General features: G+C 47.7%; 1 protein-coding gene across 1 annotated transcript in view; it reads left to right on the top strand.

Annotated features, from left to right (window-relative positions):
- Positions 1 to 537: 537 nt before the first annotated feature.
- The window catches only part of CACNG4 (calcium voltage-gated channel auxiliary subunit gamma 4), a 43,391-nt gene continuing 33,922 nt past the window's right edge, over positions 538 to 10,006 (top strand). The window contains exon 1 of the mRNA XM_054221194.1: positions 538 to 792. Within this exon, the coding sequence (XP_054077169.1) occupies positions 570 to 792 (223 nt within the window). The 5' untranslated portion in view covers positions 538 to 569. The remainder of the gene's footprint in view (positions 793 to 10,006) is intronic.

A 10,006-nucleotide genomic window follows, 5' to 3' on the forward strand; every position in this document is an offset into this window, starting at 1 on the left:
TGGGGGTTGCAGGACTTTGGCCCCACTGCGTTTGGCACCGTTTCTGGGCTGATTTCCAGAGCAGCAGGAGGAAGGTGTGGGCACCCCACCCCGGAGACAGCAGTGGCGGTGCAGAGCTTTGTACCCAGCAGGTGGGCGACACCCTCCCCATCTCCCGACAAATTCTGGCCGGGCTCCGCTCACACCTTCACACCCCCCCGGCAAGTTGCCGCTTCGGACGCGGCCATCGCCCCTCCCGCCGCCGGCACCCAGCGCCAACGAACAAAGCGATGCGGGGGCTGCCGGCGCGTCGGGGGGCGCCCCGCTCCGCGTGTCCCCCCCTCACGGGGGTCCGCCCCGCCCTCCCGCGGCCGGGGCGGTGCGGCGGGGCGCGGCTGGCGGCGGAGCCCGGCCCCGCGGCGGCGGCAGGCGGCTCCCCCCCGCTTCCCGAACCCCCCCCCCCCGGCCGCCGCGCCCCCGCCGCCGCCTCCGCCCCCCGCCCCGTGACTCGGCTGCCTCCCGCGGGCGGCGGCGGCTGCCGGGCGGTGTCGTGCGGCCCCCCGCGCCCGTGCGGGGGACTATGAAGCACCATGGTGTGGTGTGACCGTGGCGTCCAGATGCTGCTGACCACGGTGGGCGCCTTCGCCGCCTTCAGCCTCATGGCCATCGCCATCGGCACCGACTACTGGCTCTACTCCAGCGCCCACATCTGCAACGGCACCAACATCACGGCGGACGAGGCGCAGGGGCCGCCGCGGCGGGCGCGGGGCGATCTCACGCACTCGGGGCTCTGGAGGATCTGCTGCCTCGAAGGTACCGGGGGCGGGGGCGGGGGAAGCAACTTCCCGGGGGAAACCGGCTGCGCGCCCGGAGCCGCCGGGCAGAGCCCAGCCGGAGCCGGAGCCGCGCCGCTGCCTCGGACACGGCCGAGGAGGAGGATGGCGTTACCGTGGCAACCGGCATCTCCGAGATTGCCATGGGAACCGGGCGGCGGGATGCGGAGCTCTGCCCGGGGGAGCTCTGCCCAGGGGGGCGACCTCGCTCCGCGGTGTCCTCCCCCCCGCCCCCGGTGCTTCAGGGCTCTGGGGGCTCCTGGTGGGTTCGGGGCTTTTCGAGGCGCATCCGAGTCCACCAGCGTTGGGGGCTGGGGACCCCCCGGGGCTGTGGCCTCAGGGGCTTTGGGGCTCAGCCGCAGCTCTCGGGCAGGACAGCAGAAACCCACGTTCCTCCCTGTCTACCCTCGGACAGAGACACCGGGAACCTGGTTGAAGATGTTGCCACTGTTCAAGTGCTTCAGTGTGGACTCAGAGTTACTTAATGCAGCCCAAGGGTCGGGCGGAATAATATTAACAATAAAAAGATAGGTGCTTTAGTGGCCGGGATGGGTAGCAGGACACCCCGTTCCGCACGGAGGCCAAACATGTGGCTTCCTCTCTGAAAATGGAGTTGTAGAGAAGGCGCGGCGGGTAACTACCAGGACAAAGAAACACATGGGTGTTTAGAGGATTTGGTATAGCAGATCGGAAAGCCCAGATGGGAAACAACATCTGTCAGCCGAGTGCGCGGAGCTCTGACCGTGGGAAATCAGCACATCGCCAGGAAAGGGACACACACCACGGGCAGGCGCTGGCAGCGGGGGCTGGGGCCATGGGGCTCTGAACCCCCTCACCATGCAGACAGCCAACAGAGCCTCAGCGATGCTGGGTAAAAGGGAGAGCGTAGAGGAAAGCTGTTGACTTTTGCTGAGCTGCTTTGTGGCTCGTGGGGGTACGCTGGAGCACCGTAACGCACTTCGCGTATCGGCTTCAGTGTGCCTAATTCCATCCACACAACTTAGCACACATGGACTTTACAAATCTGGTTTCCTGGTTTATTCTAACTGACAGATAGCTCAGCCCGGACGAGCCCAGCTATAGTTCAGAGGCTAGCAGCTGTATTCGGAGGGGTCTTTTCTCCCCAGGAAAGACTATGGCATGGTAGAAGCACCTCATCCTCACCTCTGTTCGCAGCTTCTGCTAACAATTTAAGGCTCCAGTGTAACATCATTTTTCTCTTGAAATATTGGATTTGCTACCTAGTAGTAGTATATGTACATGGAATAGCTGTAGGACAAGAAAATATTTTTAGGCAATAAAGAGAGAAAGAATTACTGAGATGTGGAGGTTTACGGGTAATAATAATGCTTGGCATTATAACTCCTAAAGGAAATCTAATTCTCGGTACGGGCTTTTATGACACCTGGAAAATGAGGGCTTGCGTCTGAGAGCTCCTGAGTTTGCTTGAGAGATGCTGAGCATCCTCCACTTGGACCGAATCTTGTGATCTTCGCTGAGCTTGTTCTAGTGTCTCCAGTCTCCATTTTCCATGGAAAATAAGTTTGTTTGCGTCTTGCGGGAGTTGCTGAGCTTTCTCTGCTAGACTGGGCCTGTCTAGGAGAAATTCTCCAGGGGAAATCCCTGATTTTCCCCACATCAGGATTTCCGTATGGTCTTCCAGGAATCTCATTGATAGAAATGAAGTGCAGCTTTGACTGAAACTGGTGGAATTTCCCCCTTGATTTAAACTGAGCCTAAGTAAGAACTTTGTTTAAAAAACCGAGAAGTCGGTGAAGTCGTGAGGCACGGGCAGTGTTGCAGACAGTGCCCAGGGATGCGGCTGCTCTCCGCTCTCGTTGCATCACCGGGGCAGCGCCTGTGCCTTCCTGAGCACCTTTTGTTTGCAAAGGTTTTGCTGAGACATTGCACCCCGCAGTTGTGTGCAAGTGAACCTTGAATCCACATCAATTCAGGGGACTAAAAAGCATTTCGTGTGACCCATCTGTCCAACGGCAATTGAGCTGTTCTGCTCAAAATTCAAATGCTCATAATCAAATTACAAAGTTACAAAATGTAAAGTTGTCAAATGTGTGCTAAGAATGGACAAATTGAGAAAGCTGTCATCTGTTCACAGATACGAGGAACAGAGACTACATTCTCTCCTACATTTTCAGTATGTTCTGTCTTTGTAAAATAAAATCTATAGATACATTAAATTATTCATGTTTTAAACCATATCCTCCTGGGACTTTGATTTCAACGTGGAAAGGTTCCTTTGTTTCATAAAATAATAAAACCATTTCTAGAAGCTGATTTAAAACAACACCCCCTTGATTGTTTCAGGGCATCGCTCATTCGGAGTGGATGGGTCTTTTAGTAAAATCAACATAACAGTTGCAGATCTGAGGAGATCACAGAGCAAGAAAATAATTTCAGTTATAGGTCTTTATAGGTGATTAAATATTCTGGCTCAAACCTATTTTTATATCTCTTTTTATGTTTTGGACCAATAATTATAAAAGCCGACTTCATTTATTTTAATGGTCTTAAGCACCATTTCACTCTTATCTCAAAAAGGCAAATCTAAGACATAACTGTGCAAAAGCTAAAAATGCCTCGAACAGCCTCTTAAATTGCTTTTGACACCAATAAAGCATTTTGCAGAGTAAATTTCAGGTCAGTTGACATTTTACATGAAAATGTTTCTCAACCGTATCCATAAAGCAACCTGTGTGCTGGATTTTGAACAGTAACCTGTTCCGTCTCCTCAGTTCCAAGATGTCAAACAAAATTGTTGAAACAGAATGGAAAACCAAATTATTAGGGGTTCCTCAATGTTCTCTTGTTTTTCTTCTTCGGGACAACATTTTACAACAAATTAGCACGGTAACGATAACGGGAGTGACACAGTTTAGGGAGGCAGCATATTATCTTTGTTCGGAGCTGCAGTTGTCTCGGGGATGAAATCATGTTTCAGTTCTAGTAGTCGACACTACTATGGAGCTTAGTCACTCAAGAAGTGGTGTTAATGATACATCAGTCAAACCCTTGCCTGTACAATCCCAATTCTGTTCTTTTAGCATGTTTGTCGAAGGTGGAGGTAGGAGGCTCGTTGAGTGGATTTTAGACAATAGCAGTAGTTCTGTGTGGATTTTTAAAACTTATATCCAAGGTAATTGCCTTCGGTAGGAAACTGTTTAAAATGATTCTCGGTATGAATGTGCGTGTGGCAGAAGCGGATGCTATTCGACTGAGCCTCTGCAGTAAAACGGCCCAGGGGCTCCCTGGCAAAGCTGGTTTTTGGTTTTCCAGGGCCACAGCACCGACGATAACTGCAGCTTTGACAGCTAAAGTTAAACTACCACTGGAGTAACAAGTTTCTGATGACGTCCCCACGCAGCCACCCTGGCCACCCCTGAGATCTGCACCCCAACCCGCAAATTAATAGTAAGAGCAAATCAGCCCCATTTCGAGGGACTGTGTTACGTCCCGCGTCCGCACTTGAGCTACAGCAGTTGTCACAAGCCGTGGGTCCCTGTCAAGACGGTGCAGACCAGAGTCTTGCAAACACAGCAAATGCTGTGTCCTACGTAAAATCCTTTCGTGGAGCTAACCTGAGAGAGAGAGAGATTCAACCACCATCATTTTCCAGCAGCCCCTATTCCTATGGTAAATGTGCAGCACAAGTATGCAAGCGTTGCACTGTCTTAGTCACAAGGAGGATGTGCTATAAAAAAATCGCCTAGAAGAAAAAAAAAAAGGTTTTAAAAACACCACTTCATCCACTGAAACTGCTTATCTTGGTGAACAATCGTGCTGAAGTTAATAGAACGTCTCACAATAGAGAGCTCTACGGGCCCTGTGACATCAAGATATGAAATCAAGTAATGTACTTGTAATTTAAATTTATTCAAAGAGTATTTTATTAAACACTTCAGCATATGAACGTCTTTGAACCCATTGTGTCTACTGCTTTCAGTATTCCCTGTTTGCCGTTTACTTTTCAAGTGGTGCGATTGGTTATTTAATTCACATGGAACCACGTGTCCTTCCTGACTGGGCGGCCGGAACATTTATAATTGGGAGGAAGGATCGAGTAAATCATTTATGACTTGAAAACTTGCACAAATGCACATTTGCACAATTATTTGCAAGTCTTCCGGCTTGGATGAATGCGCACAAACACGGGAACTGCAACAGGCGCATGCGCTGCTTCCATGGAGACTCTTGAAAACAAAATAAAAATGCTTATACAAATGTTTGAGGCAAGCAAATAAAGGAAGGCTGCCATCCATCACTACTGCAAATCCATGGCTCATCCAGAAAGAATGAATATTCCTTAGTATTCTCAAAGCAGTGCGATGAAGTCCTAGCACCACCACTATTTGTAATGAACTAAACACAATGCAGACTTCATATTCAAATGCTATTGCCAAAGTTTTATTTGTCGAAGAGCAAATGTTCTATCACTTCAGTATCAGACATGACCTGCCCTGGAGGTTATATCCCCCGGCACATGAAGAGCTGGCCGGTTTTTACAGGCGTGTGAGCCTATCTGTGGAAGAAGGTGGCTGCAAATGGAGAATCCACAAACGGGTGTCTCGGCTATGAAAAACTTGCTTGTGTATGCCATGCCCCATTTCTTGTGCAATATACACATATTTGTGTGTGCATTCTAGGTCCTGAAGAGTGAACTTGCATCCGTGAATCTTTCAAACGAGATGTGAACGCGTTAGAGAAGGACTTTTCTGAGATTCAGCCCATGGTTTCATTCTGTCTTTCCATACATCCTGCTCATACCATCGCCGTTCCCTTGGTGAAACACGTGCTGTTGAGAGAGCGCCCGTGCTGCACTCATTGTTTTTAAAAGCAATTCTTAGAGCTCTAACATCATCTTTGCAACAGTGTTTGAAGCACTGTGGTTTTGTCAGCAATTGATGGAGTGATTTTTGACAGCCTTTTTAAGTTAATTTTTTTCAAGAGCATTCCATTTGCTAGAGAGAGTGTCTGAATTTGCAGCAGTCTTTAGGGATGCAGAGTTCAATCTCTCCGAAATATTGTCCACAGTACAACCTGTTTTAAAACACTGAGAAATGTTGTGCGGGGGGAACTCTCAGCAGAAGATGGGTTGAGGTGTTATCTTCTCAAATTAAAAAAAAAAGCACAGATCTCCTAAATGCGCCCCTTTGAACGTTTGTAACAGAGGCTCTCGAATGACGGTATTGATGTAACAAAACATCCATTCTTCCGGAGATGCTCTATGAAACAGGGATCTGAAGCTAATTGACTGAATATATGTTGCTTTAATGAATTAATTTGCTTTCTTGAACTCGATCTACTCTATAGCCAGTAGGGAGCTGTCAGGCCACATGAGGGTTTTAGTTTTTCCTCTGTGGCTCCCAGCATGTCAGATAGCCCAACGCAAAACTTAGAGCCCAAAGACTTGCTGTGCATTCGCAATCCTCCCCGAAGGCTCTAAACCAAGGCAAGCACATCTGTAACCCAGCTGTAAAGCTTCTCCGCCTGCACAGGATGTAATCTGGATAATGTTACTCTTACCCAGGTTTCAGAGGTGTTTTGTGAACAGAGTCCAGGCTGCGTTGGGTTATACGAATAGGATACCTGTGGCTGTGTTGTGCGGTGGTTACTTTTTTTATTCTGTATATAATTATACTGCACGTCGTAGGTGGTTGACAGATGGCATTTGTGGTAGTATCTGTTGGAGGCACAGTAAGCCATGTTGGGGTTCGTGGGAACCTTTGCAATGTAATGTAATGTAGTCTTTGGGCTTCTTCCAGCTGCCGTTGCCTTTAACTGACCCTCTGCCGTGGGCTTTTATTACTCTTTTTAGATACTGGCGGGAGCTCGTAGCTGCTGCATCTCGGCAGCGCTTGCCCTGCCTTCTGGCAGCTCTACTAACCCTCGCCACTGCAAACTGGTAAGGCAGGCAAATATGGCGATGTATTTTTTTTTTGTTCCTGTAAGATTTCAACACAGTAATTATTTCTCCAGTGGATCCCGTCCCGTTCGCTGCGTCACTCTGCGCCACTCCTGCCCAAATCCTGCTGTCGAACCCGTAGCTTCGCTCAGAGTCTTGCCAGGTGCGAAACACATGAAACCTCCTTAAACAGCTGGGGGGAAGGGGTGTGTATCTGTATCTCCGTGCTGTAGCCATGTGTATCTTTGCAGAAACAGAGAAAACAAGAAGGTCTGTAGGAGGGGAGGCTAGTGCTTTCATCTCCTTTTTTTAATTCTTCTGAGGCAGTAGGAGTACTTAGGTACTGAGGGTAATTTGGAGCCTGTTATTGATACCTCTCAGCACCCAGAGGCTTAGTTGGCGTCGGTGTGGTTTGTGTGCCAAAGAGCTGAGCGGTAATTTCTGCATCCCCAGACTGGAAGCGGAGAGGGAGGAGGAGGAGGGTGGATGGGCTTGTGGGTCTGGGCTTCGCTAGGTTTCCTGCCGGATTTGGGGCCAGTTTTTTTATATTTCTGCGCCTGACTGGGGCTGTAACTGTGCTTCCTTCCCACCCACTTTCCTCTCGTACTAATAATAAAAGGGAAAAGAGGATGTGGAGAAACTGGGACACGGCGAAAGGGCTGCCCAGCTCAGAGAAGGTGTGTGAACACTACTTTAACTGGGTTTGGAGTATTTTGCTTGCAACTTATGTTTTATACATGCAATATTTTGTGTTTAAGCATGTCTTCCTCGAGGGACAGGATTAAGTGTGATTCTCCACCTACGTAGATTTAACTGCTTTCTAGGAAGGCGGTGGAATTATGCCAATATGAAGCCAATATAAGAGAAGGCATCGTAGATCTGTCCCTTCAATTGGACCTTTTCCTGCTGGTCCCTGTTTTCTGAGCCAAGACTCATCTCGGGAAATAAATCATACTATCAAACCAAAAAACCAGTCCTGCTTCCAAACACTACTTTGTGCTTATCTTCATTTTAGATTTCTGTTTACTGGTATTTATTATGTCGCAGACTTATGGTTCGGCATCCAAATTCTTACCAACAGATGGCAAGGCAGGATGCACAGGAGTAGTAAAATAAACAGGATAAATGCACAACTGCCCATATGTCTGAGAGGCTGATACACATTTCTGCCTTCAGAACAAAAGATGTTTTCAGTAGAGAGCTCCAGTGCTGTGCAGGGCTTCTCGCTATTTTCTGCCTGTCCTAAAGCCTCTCACTTCTTCAGCATATTTTGATCAGTTAAATTACAATATATTTTGTCCTCTCTCTTCTATTCCCAGGTAGTTGTTGCCTTTAGTTATTTGTCTCCACTCCCAAAGTACATCAGTTCATTTTACCTTCAAAATTTTAGAGTGGAAGGTGGCTCTTTCCTGGGCTTCAGCTTGTATTTTTTTCTTCCAGAGTGGTTGTTTTGGCTGTTTTGAGCGGCACACGGAGGTGCTGGGGACCACGGCACCATTTGAGATGGTGACTTTCTCTATATTGAGATTTATTATAATATTAATGATATGTGGCCTCTCTAATCTCTCAAAATAGCAAGCCCCAGGGCGAGCTGCCTGCAGGATGGATGGCCCAGCCCAGGCAGGCGTTAGCTAGATTTCCCTTCGAATCTGGGGGCGTTTTTGCCAGTTGTTGCATGCTGTGGGTCAAATGCAGTGAAAGCGTTGAAGCAGCTCTTGATTCAGCCTGGCAGATAGCCCGGCCCCTCTTTCTCCTCCTTCTTGTGGCATCCTGTCGTCTGAACATCTTTGTTCTCATTCTCTTTTTGCCTCTCCTTGCTGAAATGTTGTAACTTTCCTTCTGATAAAAAGGTGCCTTCTAAATTAGCTTTCCAATGTCAGTGCAAGAGTCTTTCTTTAGAAAACTGCTAGGTACTGACCCAGGTAGAAATTTAGGATTTTTAATTTCCCTCCTTAACTCTTGAGCATCTCTGTGCCCTCCTGCCAAGGGAAAATGTATAACCATATACTTGTCAAAAGGTATGAGGTTTGGGTTCTCTTTTCTCTGCCTGTTTACTTACGTTGTTTCCCATCTGTTTGTCCAGGCTCCTGCTTACCGTACAAATAGCACTGTAAGTTCTTCTTCCATAAATTGAGGCATTTTTTGTCCAGTGTTATATGTGAAGGAATGCTAGGTTATAAACGTGCGGTCGTGGTACGGAGAGGCGGATGAAGGGAGAGTGCGTTGTGGAATGACAGTATTTCCTGTGCAGATTGCCAGACCCTGATACGAATTAACCTCTTTTATTGTTCTTTTTCAAGCATTCCGCCTTTTAATTGCTGTTTTGGAATTGTGCCACTTAGTTATGCCCTTTGAATGCTGCTCACTTAGCCAGTGCCGTTAGCTTGATAATGCCAAATATTTCAAAGATATTCAGAAGCAACAAGCATCCCGTGTCCGAGCGGGAGAGGTACCCAGTTCAGTGAGGAATTGCCGCCCTCGTTTAGCTGCCAGGGCTTTTTTCAGATTCAGTTAATAACCATTTTTAAGTCACTGCCAATTCTCTACCGGAGGTTTCAGATCAGTTTTCTCCCATTTATACATTTTAAATAACGCAATTTTGTGTAGAATATGGATGGCTGAATATTTTCTCCTCTCCAAATATATAGCACTCGGTAACGTTAGGATTGTTATTGTGTCTTACTTGCATCCCAGAGGCATAGTTTATCTATTGTTGCTGCAAGGCATTAAAAAGGAACCATGACATGTCGCAATTATGACTTGAAATAGGATCTTGCCAGAGGTACATTGCCTAAATATAATCAAACCTAAAATACAACTTATTGCATCTACCTCTCTTAGAGCTGTGCATACCTATCTCATGGCTCACGGACTGCCAGCGATGGCTGTTAGCGAGACGATGGATAATTTTGTTGTAAGGATTGCCGTGCTGTTGGGCTTTTCTAAAGCTCAGCCCCCAGCAGTCAGCTGCCCGTGGGCGAACGGAATAGCAAACTCTTAACACTGGAAGACCTTGTGACTATTCCGACTGAGTTTGTCAAAGGTGGCCAGATAAGAAAGTTAGTGATATTCCTTTGTGTATGACTCACTCATGGGCTTTAATCATCTTTGTCCAGTGGATCTTCTGAACTCAGGTAAACCATAGCAATGCTCCTGTACGTGCTTGCATACATTTTAAGGCAAAATCGGCTAGAGTTGGTTTCTTTGTGTGTCAGTTTGTTTTTAGCAAGCTGATGAAACAGCGAGTTGCATTATGTCGCATCACATTTTTATC

This window comes from Rissa tridactyla, chromosome 15, assembly GCF_028500815.1.
Source record: "Rissa tridactyla isolate bRisTri1 chromosome 15, bRisTri1.patW.cur.20221130, whole genome shotgun sequence".
Lineage (NCBI taxonomy): Eukaryota > Metazoa > Chordata > Aves > Charadriiformes > Laridae > Rissa > Rissa tridactyla.